Source organism: Mytilus galloprovincialis, chromosome 2, assembly GCF_965363235.1.
Source record: "Mytilus galloprovincialis chromosome 2, xbMytGall1.hap1.1, whole genome shotgun sequence".
In the NCBI taxonomy this organism is placed as follows: domain Eukaryota; kingdom Metazoa; phylum Mollusca; class Bivalvia; order Mytilida; family Mytilidae; genus Mytilus; species Mytilus galloprovincialis.
The window spans coordinates 90,410,132-90,431,837 of record NC_134839.1 but is presented as its reverse complement, the minus strand read 5'-3'; the positions used below and the strand labels follow the sequence as shown (position 1 = coordinate 90,431,837).

Genomic DNA, 21,706 nt, shown 5'->3' with positions numbered 1-21,706 from the left:
ATACGTTCTAATTTCCCATTCCAAATAAAGTTATAAAAGAGAGTATTTAACTAACTCTTTAATTTTAATCGGGGATAGATTTGGTAAAGCTGTGAGCAAATGAATTATCTTTGGTAATGCCAGAGTCTTTATAACAGTAATTTTACCTAGTAATGTAAGTTTTCTGTGTTCCCAAGCCTTAAGGTGTCATACCACCAATTAAAAGTCCCTATCTGTTCAACCAAATATTGCAATTTTCACAGCTTTCTAAATATTTTACCTTAAGTTTAACTTCATAGAAACTAGGTATATCCTGAATTGTACAGGTGTCACCTTTCTGCGTGCCAATTTTCAACATACATTCAAAATCATATAAGAAAGCAGAGAGCTTCCGAAAGGAGGTACCACTAAAAATAACCCCTGGTTTTCTGGAAATCTTAAATTAGTATACTATGGAGCGCATTAATCCTCAATTTTTAATGCAAACTCATAGACAGGTAAATTTTGGCTCAAAATGGTCTTAATATATTTCTCTTTCAACAAAACTTTCATTTCTGCAAATTTGTTAGTTAGTTTAGGTGAACAATGACATCAAATGCACTTTTTTTTGTCCGAGTAGGCCTACTTTCACATACGTTCTAAATTTGAGGGAGTAATTGGTGGTATGACACCTAAAGAGACAAAAAAGTTGATTAGAAATCTTTTATTTTGCTTTATTCTTAATCCTTAGTCAATTTGTAGTTTAAAACAGCCTATCTGAGCATTATGCGACTTATAATAAAAATTTCACAGCTCAATTTAAACTGACTGTAATGTATGACTTTGATAGAAAATACTTGAAAATTTCATTTTGGGCTACAGGAACATAAACTTTCAATATCAAGATCATTGTTTGCTGATTTTTTATTGTTTGTTCTACTTCTTTAAAGACTTCCAACAATTTTTGCAATGAATTTAGTAAAAAATCCAAGGTATTGAAGTGTCAAGGAATATTGACCCCCCTTTTTTTCATCTGGTGTCAGTAAAGTACTACAAATTGATCAAAAGTGCAGTCATGGTCATTTAACGGTGTTTATTTACATCAGTTAATAAAATTTAAGATATAAAAATTTCATTTGGAATAATAAATGGTGCTTTTGTGAGTTTCTGCAGTGCTTACATTAGGCTATGCTATCTGCCAAGTACATAGTATGACGCAATGCTATAAGGGGTAAAAATCAAATAATTTCATTAAATCTGCATGACGAAATTTTTTTGGGGGTAGTAAACAACTTATGTTTCAATGTTTAACACCACAGAATAACTTTCTGTGCATTTATAACATTATTTAGGACATTTTTTATATAAAAGCATATTGTCAGGATGGGAAAAGCTAAAAATAGGACAAACTCAAGATTTAGGCTCTAAATTTGCAATATGTGACATTTTACCCCCAAAAAGATTGAAATGTGGCTACTATTATCTCAAATGATCAGTTAAGACAAAAAAAAACTATTGTTTTCTGATTTTGATGTTTCACCGCATTTTGCTTAAAGGTGTCATACCACCAATTAAAAGTCCCTATCTGTTCAACCAAATATTGCAATTTTCACAGCTTTCTAAATATTTTACCTTAAGTTTAACTTCATAGAAACTAGGTATATCCTGAATTGTACAGGTGTCACCTTTCTGCGTGCCAATTTTCAACATACATTCAAAATCATATAAGAAAGCAGAGAGCTTCCGAAAGGAGGTACCACTAAAAATAACCCCTGGTTTTCTGGAAATCTTAAATTAGTATACTATGGAGCGCATTAATCCTCAATTTTTAATGCAAACTCATAGACAGGTAAATTTTGGATCAAAATGGTCTTAATATATTTCTCTTTCAACAAAACTTTCATTTCTGCAAATTTGTTAGTTAGTTTAGGTGAACAATGACATCAAATGCACTTTTTTTGTCCGAGTAGGCCTACTTTCACATACGTTCTAAATTTGAGGGAGTAATTGGTGGTATGACACCTTAAGTATTGATGACATTTCCTTGATTTTCTTTGTGAAATTTATATCTAACATAGCTTGTAAATCTAATGAAAAATCTATTCCTAAAAGTTTGAAATTTGAATTTGTCCATTGAAGATTATAATTAGGACAAAGTATATGGTCTTGTATTATTTAAATTTTAATTTCTTGTGTACAATTTGGAAATTAGTATGGCGTTCATTATCACTGAACTAGTATATATTTGTTTAGGGGCCAGCTGAAGGACGCCTCCGGGTTTGGGAATTTCTCGCTACATTGAAGACCTGTTGGTGACCTTCTGCTGTTGTGTTTTTTTATTTTGGTCGGGTTGTTGTCTCTTTGACACATTCCCCATTTCCATTCTCAATTTTATTTTTAGCCCAGAGACCCTGTGAAAAGAATCAAAACATTTTTAAGTCTCCTCTATAGATTTTTTAGAGCTTTTACTAGAAAATCCCACTCAACAGAATCAAATGCTTTCTCAAAATCAACAAGTAACAGTAAACCAGTCATATTATGCTCTTCCAGATAGTGCATAAGATCATATAATAAGTGAATGTTTTCCCCAATGAACCTATCTTTGATAAACCTGTTTTTGAAGAGCAAGGATTTTTAATTAAATTTCCCAACTGTGCACATGCGCACTAGTTTAAACAATGTACGTTGTTCTGACGACCTTTTTATACGACCGCAAATTTTGAAAAAATTTTCGTCGTATATTGCTATCACGTTGGCGTCAGCGTCGTCGTCGTCGTCGTCGTCGTCGTCGTCGTCGTCGTCGTCGTCGTCGTCGTCGTCCGAATACTTTTAGTTTTCGCACTCTAACTTTAGTAAAAGTGAATGGAAATCTATGAAATTTTAACACAAGGTTTATGACCACAAAAGGAAGGTTGGTATTGATTTTGGGAAATTTGGTCCCAACATTTTAGGAATTAGGGGCCAAAAAGGGCCCAAATAAGCATTTTCTTGGTTTTCGCACTATAACTTTAGTTTAAGTTATTAGAAATCTATGAAATCTTGACAGAAGGTTTATGACCACAAAAGAACGGTTGGGATTGATTTTGGGAGTTTTGGTCTCAACAGTTTAGGAATTAGGGGCCAAAAAAGGGCCCAAATAAGCATTATTCTTGGTTTTCGCACAATAACATTAGTTTAAGTAAATAGAAATCAATGAAATTTAAACACAATGTTAATGACTACAAAAGGAAGGTTGGTATTGATTTTGGGAGTTTAGGTCCCAACAGTTTAGGAATTAGGGGCCAAAAAGGGACCCAAATAAGCATTTTTCTTGGTTTTCGCACCATAACGTTAGTATAAGTAAATAGAAATCTATGAAATTTAAACACAAGGTTTATGACCATAAAAGAAAGGTTGGGTTTGATTTTGGGAGTTTTGGTCCCAACATAATAAGGGGCCCAAAGGGTCCAAAATTAAACTTTTGTTTGATTTCATCAAAATTGAATAATTGGGGTTCTTTGATATGCTGAATCTAACTGTCATGACTGTGTATGTAGATTCTTAACTTTTGGTCCCGTTTTCAAATTGGTCTACATTAAGGTCCAAAGGGTCCAAAATTAAACTTAGTCTGATTTTAACAAAAATTGAAATCTTGAAGTTCTTTGATATGCTGAATCCAAAAATGTACTTAGATTTTTTATTATGGGCCCAGTTTTCAAGTTGGTCCAAATCAGGATCTAAAATTATTATATTAAGTATTGTGCAATAGCAAGTCTTTTCAATTGCACAGTATTGCGCAATGGCAAGAAATATCTAATTGCACAATATTGTGAAATTTCAAAATTTTTTTTAATTAGAGTTATCTTTCTTTGTCCAGAATAGTAAGCAAGAAATATCTAATTGCAAAATATTGTGCAATAGCAAGATTTTTTTTTAATTGGAGTTATCTTTCTTTGTCCAGAATCAACTTAAATCTTTGTTATATACAATATACAATGTATATTCACTTTTTACTACCAACTGATAAATTAAAATAATCTTTACCATTCAGTGGTAACAAGCAGTTTTTTTACATCTTAATATTTTATGATGTATTTAAATGAGTAGTTATTGTTGCAAACTCCATTAGAAATTTTAATTGAGATTAGTTTTGGAATAAGGGAAAGGGGGATGTGATTAAAAAAATTGGGTTCAATTTTTCTCATTTGAAATTTCATAAATAAAAAAGAAAATTTCTTCAAACATTTTTTTGAGAGGATTAATATTCAACAGCATAGTGAATTGCTCTAAGAGAAACAAAAATTTTAAGTTCATTAGAACACATTCATTCTGTGTCAGAAACCTATGCTGTGTCAACTATTTAATCACAATCCAAATTTAGAGCTGAATCCAGCTTGAATGTTGTGTCCATACTTGCCCTAACCGTTCAGGGTTCAACCTCTGCGGTCGTATAAAGCTACGCCCTGCGGAGCATCTGGTTAAATATTTGATCAAATCATATTTATAAACCATTTTTATACGACCGCAACAATTTTAATTTTTTGGTCGTATATTGCTATCACGTTGGCGTCGTCGTCCGAATACTTTTAGTTTTCGCACTCTAACTTTAGTCAAAGTGAATAGAAATCAATGAAATTTTAACACAAGGTTTATGACCACACAAGGAAGGTTGGGATTGATTTTGGGAGTTTTGGTCCCAACATTTTAGGAATTAGGGGCCAAAAAGGGCCCAAATAAGCATTTTCTTGGTTTTCGCAATATAACTTTAGTTTAAGTGAATAGAAATCTATGAAATTTTGACACAAGGTTTATGACCACAAAAGGAAGGTTGGGATTGATTTTGGGAGTTTTGGTTCCAACAGTTTAGGAATTAAGGGCCAAAAAAGGGCCCAAATAAGCAGTATTCTTGGTTTTCGCACAATAACTTGAGTATAAGTAAATAGAAATCAATGAAATTTTAACACAAGGTTTATGACCACAAAAGGAAGGTTGGGATTGATTTTTGGAGTTGAGGTCACAACAGTTTATGAATAAGGGCCAAAAAGGGGCCCAAATAAGCATTATTTTTGGTTTTTGCACCATAACTTTAGTATAAGTAAATAGAAATCTATGAAATTTAAACACAATGTTTATGACCATAAAAGGAAGGTTGGGTTTGATTTTGGGAGTTTTGGTCCTAACAGTTTAGGAATAAGGGGCCCAAAGGGTCCAAACTTGAACTTTGTGTGATTTCATCAAAAATTGAATAATTGGGGTTCTTTGATACGCCGAATCTAACTATGTATGTAGATTCTTAATTTTTGGTCCCGTTTTCAAATTGGTCTACATTAAGGTCCAAAGGGTCCAAAATTAAACTTAGTTTGATTTTAACAAAAATTGAATCCTTGGGGTTCTTTGATATGCTGAATTTAAAAAATGTACTTAGATTTTTAATTATTGGCCTAGTTTTCAAGTTGGTCCAAAAGGGGGTCCAAAATTAAACTTTGTTTGATTTCATCAAAAATTAAATAAATGGGTTCTTTGATATGCCAAATCTAACTGTGTATGTAGATTCTTAATTTTTGGTCCAGTTTTAAAATTGGTCTACATTAAGGTCCAAAGGGTCCAAAATTAAACTAAGTTTGATTTGAACAAAAAATAAATTCTTGGGCTTATTTGATATGCTTTATCTAAATATGTACTTTGATTTTTGATTATGGGCCCAGTTTTCAAGTTGGTCCAAATCAGGATTCCATATCAAGTATTGTGCAATAGCAAGAAATTTTCAATTACACAGTATTGCACAATAGCAAGAAATATCTAATTGCACAATATTGTGCAATAGCAATTAATTTTCAATTGGAGTTATCTTTCTTTGTATAGAATAGTAGTTGATAATATATGTTGGAAATTTGCCAGACATGACTATGATGTCATTTTGTATTTTTATTTGCCAATAACTTTATGTAAATAACTTCATTGGAAATTTGCCAATATAAAATGTTGCTGATGAAGCTTTTTTTCCTTATCTTATCTAAAATGTTTTTAAATAATGTATGTTGGACATTTGCCAGTCATGACTATGATGTCATTTTCTATTTTTATTTGCCAATAACTTTATGTAAATAAATTCATTGGAAATTTGCCAATATAAAATGTTGCTGATGAAGTTTTTTTTATTGTTTTATACAATAAACAATGTATATTCACTTTTACTACCAACCAATCTTTACCATTCAGTGATAACAAGCACTTTATTTTACATTTTAATATTTTATGATGTATTTAAAAGAGTAGTTATTGTTGCAAACTCCATTAGAAATTTGAATTGATATCAGTTTTGGAAAAAGGGAAACGGGGATGTGAAAAAAAGGGGGGGGTTAAATTTTTCTCATTTCAGATTTCATAAATAAAAAGAAAATTTCTTCAAACATTTTTTTGAGAGGATTAATATTCAACAGCATAGTGAATTGCTCAAAGGCAAAAAAAAACTTTTAAGTTCATTAGACCACATTCATTCTGTGTCAGACACCTATGCTGTGTCAACTATTTAATTTAGATTTAAAAAGTTTGAAGAAGAAATCTTTAATTGATTTTTAAAATCTTGACATTTGTTTTGTGTAAAAAAAAAACCATGTAATGTCAAAAATTTGATCACAATCCAAATTCAGAGCTGTATCACGCTTGAATGTTTTGTCCATACTTGCCCCAACTGTTCAGGGTTCGACCTCTGCGGTCGTATAAAGCTGCGCCCTGCGGAGCACCTGGTTAAATGTATTTTTAATAATTTTAATCTTTTTGAATAAAGAAATTTGATGTTAACCTCTGAAATGTAAGAAAATATCAGGTACAATTTACAGATTACATAACAACTGACCAGGTAAAGTTCAGCAGTTGGATAAATGGAACTTTTTAACAACTTTGACTGGCAGTTTGACAACTAATTAACCTTGATTTATAATGACAAGGTATTATAATAGGGTTTGTTTTGATAGTATTTATTCATCATGTCACTTTTATGACCGGAAATGTCTGGCTGTTAGCAAAAGGTCAGGTCAAAAAGACAATAACGGGACAAATATAATTTTTCTGGAATATATGACCATTTTGGAAGCCATGGCTCAAGTTTTTGTGTTTTGGTCTTAACTATAAGCAATAGGTCAGCTATATTTGTTGTATGGAAGAATTGTTAGCTGCATATGTCTGCATGGTATTATTCATCCGACCTTGACCTCATTTTCATGGTTCATTGGTCAATGTTTAGTTTTCTTGGTTAAGTCTGTTTCTTAGAAACGATGAGCAATTGGTGAACTATATCTAGTGTATTGAATGATTATAAGATGAATAAGTATTTCTTGTTTAGTTTATATAACATTGACCTCATTTTCTCGGAAATGTGATGTTTTATGTGATGGTTGTAGTAAAGCTTTATATTTAGGACTATCAACATAATATCAATGATTAGTAAAGAAGTTGAGACATTTCAGAATGTGTAAAAAAATGCTGCAAGTTTGGTTAAATTGAAATCGATTTTATATATATCCTTATTGGTCAATCAATTTTTCCCAAATAAAGTTAAGAGGGGGATAGGGGGGTCAGTGAAAAAACTATATGAATTAAGTTTTTTATCCTACATTGAACTTTTGATGTCGTCCCTTAATGTGTTTATGATATAGTATACATTACCTGTCATATCATTTGGCAGTCACACATAGCTTAAACAAACTATGTATGTTCTGTTTTAATGCAGTACAGTTGTGTATACCTATGTGCAATGTGCACTTTTTTTTATAATTTCAGTTGCAGCAACAGTTATACAGGGAAGTACTAACCAGACTACAGCAGTAACAGAAACAAGCCTTTATGACAGAACTTCCATTGAACAGAATCCTGTTAACAGGTATAGTTATATTTTCCTTGAAAAGAGAAATAGTATTACCCCCTCTTAGAAAAAAAATTTTGCGGTCGTATATTGGTATGACTTTGGCGTCATCGTCTTAGTCCGAGGACACATTGGTTTTGGCACTATAACTTTAGTTTAAGTAAATAGAAATCTAGGACATTTAAACACAAGGTTTATGACCACAAAAGGCAGGTTGGGAATGATTTTGGGAATTTTGGTCCCAACAGTTTAGGAATTAGGGGCCCAAATAAGCATTTTTCTTGGTTTTCGCACCATAACTTTAGTATAAATAAATAGAAATCTATGAAATTTAAACACAAGGTTTATGACCTTTGATATGCTGAATCTAAACATGTATTTAGATTTTTGATTATGGGCCCAGTTTACAAGTTGGTCCAAATTGGGGTCCAAAATTAAACTTTGTTTGATTTCAACAAAAATTGAATAATTGGGGTTCTTTGATATGCTGAATCTAAACATGTATTAAGATTTTTGCTTATGGGGCCAGTTTTCAAGTTGGTCCAAATCGTGGTCCAAATTTAAACTTTGTTTGATATCAACAAAAATTGAATCCTTGGGGTTCCATGATATGCTGAATCTAAACATGTATTTAGATTTTTGATTATAGGCCCAGTTTTCAAGTTGGTCCAAATCGGGGTCCAAAATGTTTAATTTCAACAAAAATTGAATTCTTGGGGTTCTTTGATATGCTGAATCTAACCATGTATTTAGATTTTGGATATTGGACCATAATAGGTAAATGTCCAAATTAAAATTTTTAAGTTTTTAAGTTTAAGTTCTTAGACCACATTCATTCTGTGTCAGAAACCTATATTGTGTCAACTATTTAATCACAATCCAAATTCAGAGCTGTATCAAGCTTGAATGTTGGGTTCATACTTGCCCCAACTGTTCAGGGTTCGAACTCTGCGGTTGTATAAAGCTGTGCCCTTTGGAGCATCTGGTTAACCCACATGATGGCACATCATAATTTAATGAAATTTTCTATGAATCTTTGCTACCAGTATATACTGCAATTGTTAAAATCCTTTTTTGAAAGTTTGCTATACCTTGCTATAGCAATAAACTTTCTAAAGGCATCAGCCTCTTACCGGAAGTGACAGACCATCTTACTTTAGGATGTGTGTCCTACTCCTAGATAATGTAGACTGTTGTTTGAAAACTAATTCTAGGAAGATGCTTTTGAAATTTTGAGTTACTTATATTTTGATTAGCTTACAGCTAGAATTAGAGTGTACTGATTGTTTATCGATAATTCAAGTCATTCAATTTCATTTTGAAAATGCCTATCACAAACTCTACTTCGCGGATCTGCGCTGTGCAGAAAGTAAAATCAAAACACAAACGAGACAGGTTTCTACATTATGCTTTTATCCGTTTTCTACAGACATGTGTCAGATCCATGTATATGTGCCTACAAATGGGAGTACTATAATCCCGGTTTCAGGGGTTTCCTACTGTCAACCGGTTGAAGAGAAAATAAATATTCCTTGAATGAACATTTTCATGATTTTTACGATTTTTACAAATGTTTATTAAAGACGTAAAAGTCTTAGTGAATGGAAAGTTTCCTGTATCTCATCTCGGCCCACAACAAACTTGCTATAAAGTCTCCCAAACAAAGTTTGGAGACTTATTGTTTTTGCTCAGTTCTTATTATTTTTCTTCTTGGGATCTATTTAGGGGGGTTTACTATAGAACCCTAGGCCAACATTAAAAATATTTTTGTTTCCCTTCCCCGACTGAGGTTTTCAGGGTATGGGTAGGTAGGTAGGCAAATTATTTTATTTTATTCCTTGATATGATTTTCTAATAAAGTAAGAAACTTCCAGCTATTTTAACTGGCCCTTCAAAATTGAGAAAAAATTACCCCTTGAAATTGCAGTAATATGTTTACACTTTAAAAACAACTACATGCATTATCAACATTTATCACTGTCAGATAAAGAAAATTTATACTGTCACATTGTATAGGATTCTGACATTAAAATTTGTCAAAAAGTAATTTTGAGTTTCTATATAAAATATTTTCTGCTTTTTCTTTCTTTTCCATATCTCTTTTGGTTTTCAATTCTAGTGTTTATATTTCATAACCATAGATGTATTTTGTCATCTTCCTGGATTTTTTTTTTTTTTTTTTTTTATGTGTAGTTGATCACCAAAACCCAGAATTACCCTTATCTGCTTCCGGAATCGGACCCAATATTGTAATTATCTTCACGGCATCCATTGTTTTTCAATGTTGTTTTTGTCAGTCAGATACGATTTTACTCGAATTTACATATTACTTGTCAGCGATTTTCTGTATAAAGCTAGCGGTTGAACAAAATGAACATCGCTGTCATGAAAAATAAAGATGAAAATAAGTTTTGAGATAAGTTTATTTGGAGGTTTGCAAAGTTATTTTTGATTTCCTTAGGTCCGCCTGGCGTAGCTAGTAACCAAGTCGAAAGTCAGATTGCAAAACTGGAAGGTCGCGGGCCTCAGACCACTGCTTATTTGAACCCCTGCATGCTGATACACAATAGTGTGACCAGCCATGTTTATTTTTAGCTAAGTGAGCTTTTCTCATCACTTGGCGTCCGTCGTCATTGGCATCTGTCGTTAACTTTTACAAAAATCTTCTCCTGAAACTACTTGGCCAAATTAAACCAAACTTGGCCACAATTATCATTGGGGTATCTAGTTTAAAAACTGTGTGGCGTGACCCAACCAACCAACCAAGATGGCCTCAATGGCTAAAAATATAACATAGGGGTAAACTGTAGATTTTGGCTTATAACTCTGAAACCAAAGCATTTAGAGCAAATCTGACATGGGGGTATAATTGTTTATCAGGTCAAGATCTATCTGCCCTGAAATTTTCAGAAGAATCGGACAACCGGTTGTTAGGTTGCTGCCCCTCAATTGGCAATTTTAAGGAAATTATACCAATTTTTGGCTATTATCTTGAATATTATTATAGATAGAGATAAACTATAAACAGCGATAATGTTCAGCAAAGTAAGATCTACAAATAAGTTAATATGAATAAAATGGTCAGTTGACCCCTTAAGGAGTTATTGCCCTTTATATTAATTTTTTACCAATTTTTCGTAATTTTTTGTAATCTTTTACAAAAATCTTCTTCTCTAAAACTACTGGTCCAAATTTAACCATACTTGACCACAATCATCATTGAGGTATCTTGTTTAAAAAATGTGTGTGGTGACCCTGTCAACCAACCAAGATGGCTGCCATGGCTAAAAGTAGAACATAGGGGTAAAATGTAGATTTTGGCTTATAACTCTGAAACAAAAGCATTTAGAGCAATTCAGACGGGGGTGTGAAATTGTTTATCAGGTTAAGATCTATCTGCTCTAAAATTTTCAGATGAATTGGACAACTGGTTGTTAGGTTGCTGCCCCTGAATTGGTTATTTAAGGAAATTTTGCCGTTTTTATACGCCCGTCAAAATTTTGACGGGACGTATTATGGTATACAAATGTCCGGTGTCCGTCCATCTGTCTGTCTGTCTGTCCGTCCGTCTGTCCGTCTGTCTGTCCGGCGTAAACATGTCGCACCGTAACTTGAGAACGACTTATCTAAATAACATGAAACTTAATATAGTTGTTTTTTATGATGGTCAAATGATCTGTATACTTTTTGGTGAAAATAAGATTTAAACTTTTTGAGTTACGGCACTTTGTAACTAAAACAGGGGTGTGTTTTTTTTCACATGTCGCACCGTATCTCATAAACGATTCTTGATTATTGCTTAAAACTTTACACACTTTTTAGTTATATTAATATTAATATCTGTATACTTTTTGGTGATGATTCAAAATTTCATTTTTGAGTTATTGAGTATTTTGTAAAAAAGGGGGAGGGTTTTTTACATGTCGCGCCGTATCTCAAAAACGATTTATGATTATTGCTTAAAACTTTACACACTTCTTTGTTATATTTATCTAAAGATCTGTATACTTTTTGGTGATGATTCAAAATTTCATTTTTGAGTTATTGAGTATTTTGTAAAAAAGGGGGAGGGGGTTTTTACATGTCGTGCCGTATCTCAAAAACGATTTATGATTATTGCTTAAATCTTTACACACTTCTTTGTTATATTAATCTAAAGATCTGTATACTTTTTGGTGATGACTCAAAATTGTATTTTTGAGTTATTGAGTATTTTGTAAAAAAGGGGAGTTTTTTTTTTACATGTCGCGCTGTATCTCAAAAACAATTTATGATTATTGCTTGAAACTGTACACACTTCTTTGTTATATTAATCTAAAGACCTGTATACTTTTTTGTTTGATTCAAAATTTTATTTTAGTGATATTTGTAAAAAGAAAACAGGGTGGGGGGGGGGGGGTTTCACATGTCCCGCCGTGTCTCAAAAGCAATAAATGGTAATTGCTTAAAACTTTCTCAGAAACTATTTATGATCATTTCATAAAACTTCCACACAAGACGTCGGGCGTATCATGCGCTCATGACGCAGCTGTTTATTAGCTCACCTGGCCCACAGGGCCAAGTGAGCTTTTCTCATCACTTGGTGTCCGTCGTCGTCGTTAACTTTTACAAAAATCTTCTCCTCTGAAACTACTAGGCCAAATTTAACCAAACTTGGCCACAATCATCATTGGGGAATCTAGTTTATAAATTGTGTCCTGTGAAGTGGCCAACCAACCAAGATGGCCACCATGGCTAAAAATAGAACATAGCAGTTTTTGGCTTGTAACTCAAAAACCAAAGGATTTAGAGCAAATCTGACATGTAGTAAAATTGTTTATTAGGTCAAGATCTATCTGCCCTGAAATTTTCAGATGAATCGGACAACCCGTTGTTTGGTTGCTGCCCCTAAATTGGTAATTTTAAGGAAATTTTACTGTTTTTGGTTATTATCTTGCATATTATTATAGATAGAGATAAACTGTAAACAGCAATAATGTTCAGCAAAGTAAGATTTACAAATAAGTCAACATGATTGAAATGGTCAGTTGATCCCTTTAGGAGTTATTGCCCTTTATAGTCAATTTTTAACCATTTTTCGTAAATCTTAGTAATTTTTTACAAAAATCTTCTCCTCTGAAACTACTTGGCCAAATTAATCCAAACTTGGCCACAATCATCATTGGGGTATTTAGTTTAACAAATGTGTGGCATGACACTGCCAACCAACCAAGATGGCCGCCATGGCAAAAAATAGAACATAGGGGGTAAAATGTAGATTTTGGCTTATAACTCTAAAACCAAAGCATTTAGAGCAAATCTGACCTGGCGTGTAATAAACGATTAGGTCAATTTCTATCTGCCCTGAAATTTTCAGACAAATCAGACAACCCGTTGTTGGGTTGCTGCCCATGAATAAGTAATTTTAAGGAAATTTTGCAGTTTTTATGCCCCACCTACGATAGTAGAGGGGCATTATGTTTTCTAGTCTGTGCGTCCGTTCGTCCGTCCGTCTGTCCCGCTTCAGGTTAAAGTTTTTGGTCAAGGTAGTTTTTGATGAAGTTAAAGACCAATCAACTTGAAACTTGGTACACATGTTCCTTATGATATGATCTTTCTAATTTTCAACCCAAATTAAACTTTTGACCCCAATTTCACGGTCTACTGAACATAGAAAATGAAAGTGCGAGTTTTAGGTTAAAGTTTTTGGTCAAGGTAGTTTTTGATGAAATTGAAGTCCAATCAACTTGAAACTTAGTATACATGTTCCCTATGATATTATCTTTCTAATTTTAATGCCTAATTATATTTTTTACCCAATTTCACGGTCCATTGAACATGGAAAATGATAATGCGAGTGGGGCATCCGTGTACTTTGAACATATTCTTGTTGCTTATTATCTTGAATATTATTATAGATAGAGATAAATTGTAAACAGCAATAATGTTCGGCAAAGTAAGATCTACAAATAAGTCAACATGACCAAAATTGTCAGTTGACCCATTAAGGAGTTATTGCCCTTTATAGTCAATTTTAAACCATTTTTCAAAAATTTTAGTATTCTTTTAAAAAATCTTCTCCTCTGAGACTACTGGGCCAAATTTAACTAAACCTGGCCACAATCATCATTTGGGTATCTAGTTTTAAAAATGTGTGGCATGACCCTGCCAACTAACCAAGATGGCCGCCATGGCTAAAAATAGTCCATAGGGGCGAAATGTAGATTTTGGCTTATATCTCTGAAACCAAAGCATTTAGAGCAAATCTGACATGGGATAACTTGTTCATCAGGTTAAGATCTATCTGCCCTGAAATTTTCAGATGAAACAGACAATGTGTTGTTGGGTTGCTGCCCCAGAATTAGTAATTTTAAGGAAATTTTGCAGTTTTTGGTTATTATCTTGAATATTATAATAGATTGAGATAAACTGTAAACAGCAATAATGTTCAGCAAAGTAAGACCTACAAATAAGTCAACATGACCAAAATTGTCAGTTTACCCCTTAAGGAGTTATTGCCCTTTATAGTAATTTGTTAACAATTTTCATAAATTTTTGTAAATTTTTGTAAATTTTTAGAATATATTTTCCACTGTAATTACTGGGCCAAGTTCATTATAGATAGAGATAATTGTAGCAAGAAGAATTTCCAGTAAAGATCTACAAACACATCATGATCACCAAAACACAATTTTGTCATGAATTTATCTGTGTCCATTGTTTAATATGCACATAGACCAAGGTGAGCGACACAGGCTCTTGAGAGCCTCTAGTTTGTTATTATCTTGAATATTATTATAGATAGAGATAAACTGTAAAAAGCAATAATTTACAGCAAATTAAGACCTAACAATAAGTCAGCATGAACAAAATGGTCAATTGACCCCCTAAGGAGTTATTGCCCTTTATAGTCAATTTTTAACAATTTTCATAAAATTTGTAAATTTTTACTAACATTTTCCACTGAAACTACTTGGCCAATCATTATAGATAGAGATAATTGTAAGCAGCAAGAATGTTCAGTAAAGTAAGATCTACAAACACATCACCAGCACCAAAACACAATTTTGTCATGAATCCATCTGTGTCCTTTGTTGAATATTCATATAGACCAAGGTGAGCGACACAGGCTCTTTAGAGCCTCTAGTTCTTGTTTACCTATCATTTAGGTGCTTCGATGCAAAAATGCCCTGAATTAAAACGCTTGTGGACTACAGCATCAGAAAGGTATCATCAAAAACCAAAATGAAAAAAAATATATTGAACACGAACAGCACATTAAATTTATCGGGTCGCAGTGATTTTACTGGGTCGGTCATGGGAGGGGAAACAAACAATATTTTATTTTTGGCCCTATGGGATTTTTATTTTTTAATTTTCAAATGACTATAACTTGCAAGTAAGGTATACCCACACTTGGTTTTCAGTAATGATCAAAGGACCATAAAACAAATCAAATAAAATATAGGTCACTTGGGTCACCCATCCTCCCCATTCTGTTTGAGAACTTGTAAACAGTCAAGATCCCCACCCCTAAACCATATATATTCTTGTATGGGGCAACAAAACAATCCAAAAAATATATAGGGGAGTCCTTCTGTGTCAGTCCCAACCCCTCCTGTTTGAGATCTTGTAAACGGTTGAGATCCACACCCTGAAACCATATATATTATTGTAAGGGACAATAAAAACAAATCTAATGAAACAAAAGGCGAGTCCCCTGGGGTCACTCCAACCCCCTTCCCATTTGAGAACTTGCAAACGGTTGAGATCCTCACCCATAAACCACATATCGTCTTGTATTGGACAATAAAACAAATTAAATGAAATATAGAGGAAGTCTACAGTGGTCACCCCACCCCTTTCTTTTTGAAAACTTGTAAATGGTTGAGATCCCCACCCCGAAATCATATATATTCTGGTATGGAACAATAAAACAAATCAGATGAAATAAAAGGCTAGTCCCTAGGGTCACTCTTTCCCCACCCCCTTCCTGTATGAGAATCCAGATTCCCACCCCTGAACCATAAATATTCCTGTTCATGTTTTTAAGAAGATTTGAATGACATACAGGGGTAATCCCTAGGCGTCACTTAAAAGTAAATATTTTTTTTTATTTTTGAAAAATGGTTGAGTAATGAATATTTTATGAAGGTTAGCAGTTGACACTGAAATGTGACAAAAATTAATTTAAAGAACGATGCCAAGTGAAAGTGTAAAATCTTGTTTCTACCTCAATTTTTGACAAAATCTTAAAAAATGTACCTCTTTTGTCAATTTTTTATTGTTGAAAATCTTAATAAGATCTCTGATGATGCAAAATTGTACAAAATTTAGCAATTTCAAGCATAAAAATGTTAATCTTTATGTTTATTGCATACCAAAGACTTGATTAAAAAACTTGGTGATAGGGAACCAATTTTTTACAGCTGAATCAACTAAACATTTAAAATATGTCAAAATGTAACATGAAATCTTGATAAAAATATTAATTTGGTATATACGCAAGAAAAAATACAAAGCATTCAATACTTAGGCTACTACATAAAGCGCAATCCTTCAGAAGCAAGGGTTAAGCCAATAGAATACAAAAATAAGCCTTGTGTCAAAATGTCTAATTTTGGTTGCTTAGGACTGTAAACAATGAAATTGACATGTAATTGTCATTCTTTTAAAACATTCAATTCCCTCAGAAGTTGAATTAGAATCTATATATCAATGGATTTTTTGTATGAAAAGTCTTGAATTATACAATTCTGAGCTAGATAATTATGCCATAAGGTAGCAATAAACAGTTAAGAAAATATATTAAAATTTTCCCTCATAAATTTTACCATCCTCTTTTCATTGCTTTCTTGCAATATAATGTCTACTGTTTGTGTCATATATGTGCATATGTATGAAATCAGAATCTTCCATAGATTTTATATCCAGAATATAAAATGGTAAAATATAATTTCTTTTGGGTGAATCCATGGCAACAATCTGCATTTATTTGCTATAAAATATTGCAAAAAGGGGAAAAGATGTCACATATTTCCCCAAAATTTGGCAAAAAGTAGAATTTTAATAGTTTGAAGTCATACCTTTTCTGAAAATATTTACATATATCTTTCATTAAATCCAATGAAAACCATATGTCTTGCATCTCATTGTTTTGTAAAATTGCATCAAAAACTTTGTGTAGAAAAAAAGTGTTTGTAAAAATTACAATAATTTCTGGACTGTTATCATCTGTTAACTTTTACAAAAATCTTCTCTGAAACTACTAGTCCAATTTGATTAAACTTGGCCACAATCATTCTTGGGGTGTCTAGTTTGAAAAATGTGTTCGATGACCCGCCTACTAAGATAGCCTACACATCTAAAAATAGAACATGGGGGTAAAATGTAGATTTTGGCTTATATCTCAAAAACCAAAGCATTTAGAGCAATCTGACATGTGGTAAATTTGTTTATCAGGTCAACTATCTGCCCTGAAATTTTCAGACATATCAGACTACCTGTTGATGAGTTGCTTTCCCTGAATTGGTAAATTTAAGGAAATTTTGCAGTTTTTGGTTGTTACCTTAAAAATTATTATAGATAGATGTAAACTGTAAACAGCAATAATAATCAGCAAAGTAATAACTACAAATAAGTCATTATGACCAAAATTGTCAATTGACCCCTTTAGGAGCTATTGCCCTTTAAAGTAAGTTTTTAACAAATTTTAAGAATTTTTTGTAATTTTATAAAAATCTTCTCCTGAAACTACTGAAACAAATATTACCAAACTTAGTCACAATCATAATTAGGGTATCTAGTATAAAAAATGTGTCCAATGATCCCGCTTGCCAACCAACATGGCCGACAAAGCTAAATAGAGAAAATAGGGGTAAAATGCAGTTTTGTATAAAACCGCAAAAAAAAAATTGGGATTGTATAGTGGTATGATGTCATTGTCTGCATTGTCATCATCCAATGACACATTTGATCTCCCGTGGGGTTATTGCCCCATTCATGCAGGAATTAGGTGCAAAAAAGGACTTAAACAAGCATTTTTATACGACCGTAAAATTTGAAAAAATTTTCGTCGTATATTGCTATCACGTTGGCGTCGTCGTCTGCGTCGTCGTCGTCGTCATCGTCGTTGTCATTGTCGTCGTCGTCGTCGTCGTCCGAATACTTTTAGTTTTCGCACTCTAACTCTAGTAAAAGTGAATGGAAATCTATGAAATTTTAACACAAGGTTTATGACCACAAAAGGAAGGTTGGTTATGATTTTGGGAGTTTTGGTCCCAACATTTTAGGAATTAGGGGCCAAAAAGGGCCCAAATAAGCATTTTCTTGGTTTTCGCACTATAACTTTAGTTTAAGTTAATAGAAATCTATGAAATTTTGACACAAGGTTTATGACCACAAAAGAACGGTTGGGATTGATTTTTGGAGTTTTGGTCTCAACAGTTTAGGAATTAGGGGCCAAAAAGGGACCCAAATAAGCATTTTTCTTGGTTTTCGCACCATAACGTTAGTATAAGTAAATAGAAATCTATGAAATTTAAACACAAGGTTTATGACCATAAAAGAAAGGTTGGGTTTGATTTTGGGAGTTTTGGTCCCAACATAATAAGGGGCCCAAAGGGTCCAAAATTAAACTTTTGTTTGATTTCATGAAAATTGAATAATTGGGGTTCTTTGATATGCTGAATCTAACTGTCATGACTGTGTATGTAGATTCTTAACTTTTGGTCCCGTTTTCAAATTGGTCTACATTAAGGTCCAAAGGGTCCAAAATTAAACTTAGTTTGATTTTGACAAAAAATGAATCAGTTAGGTTCTTTGATATGCTGAATCTAAAAATGTACTTAGATTCTTGATTATTGGCCCAGTTTTCAAGTTGGTCCAAATCGGGGTCCAAAATTAAACTTTGTTTGATTTCATCAAAAATTGAATAAATGGGGTTCTTTGATATACCAAATCTAACTGTGTATGTAGATTCTTCATTTTTGGTCCTGTTTTCAAATTGGTCTACACTAAAGTCCAAAGGGTCCAAAATTAAACTTAGTCTGATTTTAACAAAAATTGAAATCTTGAAGTTAATTGATATGCTGAATCCAAAAATGTACTTAGATTTTTTGTTATGGGCCCAGTTTTCAAGTTGGTCCAAATCAGGATCTAAAATTATTATATTAAGTATTGTGCAATAGCAAGTCTTTTCAATTGCACAGTATTGCGCAATGGCAAGAAATATCTAATTGCACAATATTGTGAAATATCAAATTTTTTTTTAATTAGAGTTATCTTTCTTTGTCCAGAATAGTAAGCAAGAAATATCTAATTGCAAAATATTGTGCAATAGCAAGATTTTTTTTTAATTGGAGTTATCTTTCTTTGTCCAGAATCAACTTAAATCTTTGTTATATACAATATACAATGTATATTCACTTTTTACTACCAACTGATAAATTAAAATAATCTTTACCATTCAGTGATAACAAGCAGCTTTTTTACATCTTAATATTTTATGATGTATTTAAATGAGTAGTTAATATTGTTGCAAACTCCATTAGAAATTTTAATTGAGATTAGTTTTGGAATAAGGGAAAGGGGGATGTGATTAAAAAAATTGGGTTCAATTTTTCTCATTTGAAATTTCATAAATAAAAAAGAAAATTTCTTCAAACATCTTTTTGAGAGGATTAATATTCAACAGCATAGTGAATTGCTCTTAGAGAAACAAAAATTTTAAGTTCATTAGAACACATTCATTCTGTGTCAGAAACCTATGCTGTGTCAACTATTTAATCACAATCCAAATTTAGAGCTGAATCCAGCTTGAATGTTGTGTCCATACTTGCCCTAACCGTTCAGGGTTCAACCTCTGTGGTCATATAAAGCTACGCCCTGCGGAGCATCTGGTTGTGTTTTGGTCTGTTTTTCTCATACTTTATGCAATAGGTTTACTATATTTGATGTATGGAATGATTTTAAGGTGTACATGTCTAGCGGGCAGATGTCATCTGACCTAGACCTCATTTTCATGGTTCAGTGGTCAAAGTTAAGTTTTTGAGTTCTGGTCTTTTTATCTAATACTATATGTCATAGGTCAACTATATTTTGTGTATGGAAATATTTTATGATCTATATGTCAGTCGTGCAGATTTTATTTGACCTTGACCTGGTTTTCAAGGTTCATTGCTCAGTGTTAAGTTTTTATACGACCGCAAATTTTGAAAAAATTTTCGTCGTATATTGCTATCACGTTGGCGTCGTCGTCGTCGTCGTCGTCGTCCGGCGTCCGAATACTTTTAGTTTTCGCACTCTAACTTTAGTAAAAGTGAATGGAAATCTATGAAATTTTAACACAAGGTTTATGACCACAAAAGGAAGGTTGGTATTGATTTTGGGAGTTTTGGTCCCAACATTTTAGGAATTAGGGGCCAAAAAGGGCCCAAATAAGCATTTTCTTGGTTTTCGCACTATAACTTTAGTTTAAGTTAATAGAAATCTATGAAATTTTGACACAAGGTTTATGACCACAAAAGAACGGTTGGGATTGATTTTGGGAGTTTTGGTCTCAACAGTTTAGGAATTAGGGGCCAAAAAAGGGCCCAAATAAGCATTATTCTTGGTTTTCGCACAATAACATTAGTTTAAGTAAATAGAAATCAATGAAATTTAAACACAATGTTAATGACTACAAAAGGAAGGTTGGTATTGATTTTGGGAGTTTAGGTCCCAACAGTTTAGGAATTAGGGGCCAAAAAGGGACCCAAATAAGCATTTTTCTTGGTTTTCGCACCATAACGTTAGTATAAGTAAATAGAAATCTATGAAATTTAAACACAAGGTTTATGACCATAAAAGAAAGGTTGGGTTTGATTTTGGGAGTTTTGGTCCCAACATAATAAGGGGCCCAAAGGGTCCAAAATTAAACTTTTGTTTGATTTCATCAAAATTGAATAATTGGGGTTCTTTGATATGCTGAATCTAACTGTCATGACTGTGTATGTAGATTCTTAACTTTTGGTCCCGTTTTCAAATTGGTCTACATTAAGGTCCAAAGGGTCCAAAATTAAACTTAGTTTGATTTTGACAAAAAATGAATCAGTTAGGTTCTTTGATATGCTGAATCTAAAAATGTACTTAGATTTTTGATTATTGGCCCAGTTTTCAAGTTGGTCCAAATCGGGGTCCAAAATTAAACTTTGTTTGATTTCATCAAAAATTGAATAAATGGGTTCTTTGATATACCAAATCTAACTGTGTATGTAGATTCTTCATTTTTGGTCCTGTTTTCAAATTGGTCTACACTAAAGTCCAAAGGGTCCAAAATTAAACTTAGTCTGATTTTAACAAAAATTGAAATCTTGAAGTTCTTTGATATGCTGAATCCAAAAATGTACTTAGATTTTTTATTATGGGCCCAGTTTTCAAGTTGGTCCAAATCAGGATCTAAAATTATTATATTAAGTATTGTGCAATAGCAAGTCTTTTCAATTGCACAGTATTGCGCAATGGCAAGAAATGAAATATCTAATTGCACAATATTGTGAAATAGCAAATTTTTTTTTAATTAGAGTTATCTTTCTTTGTCCAGAATAGTAAGCAAGAAATATCTAATTGCAAAATATTGTGCAATAGCAAGATTTTTTTTTTAATTGGAGTTATCTTTCTTTGTCCAGAATCAACTTAAATCTTTGTTATATACAATATGCAATGTATATTCACTTTTTACTACCAACTGATAAATTAAAATAATCTTTACCATTCAGTGATAACAAGCAGTTTTTTTACATCTTAATATTTTATGATGTATTTAAATGAGTAGTTATTGTTGCAAACTCCATTAGAAATTTTAATTGAGATTAGTTTTGGAATAAGGGAAAGGGGGATGTGATTAAAAAAATTGGGTTCAATTTTTCTCATTTGAAATTTCATAAATAA

At 32.6% G+C, this 21,706-nt stretch overlaps 1 protein-coding gene across 1 annotated transcript in view; it reads left to right on the top strand.

The window, feature by feature from the left end:
• The window catches only part of LOC143064827 (uncharacterized), an 87,922-nt gene that overhangs the window by 58,190 nt on the left and 8,026 nt on the right, over positions 1-21,706 (top strand). The window contains exon 5 of the mRNA XM_076237960.1: positions 7,717-7,816. Within this exon, the coding sequence (XP_076094075.1) occupies positions 7,717-7,816 (100 nt within the window). The remainder of the gene's footprint in view (positions 1-7,716; positions 7,817-21,706) is intronic.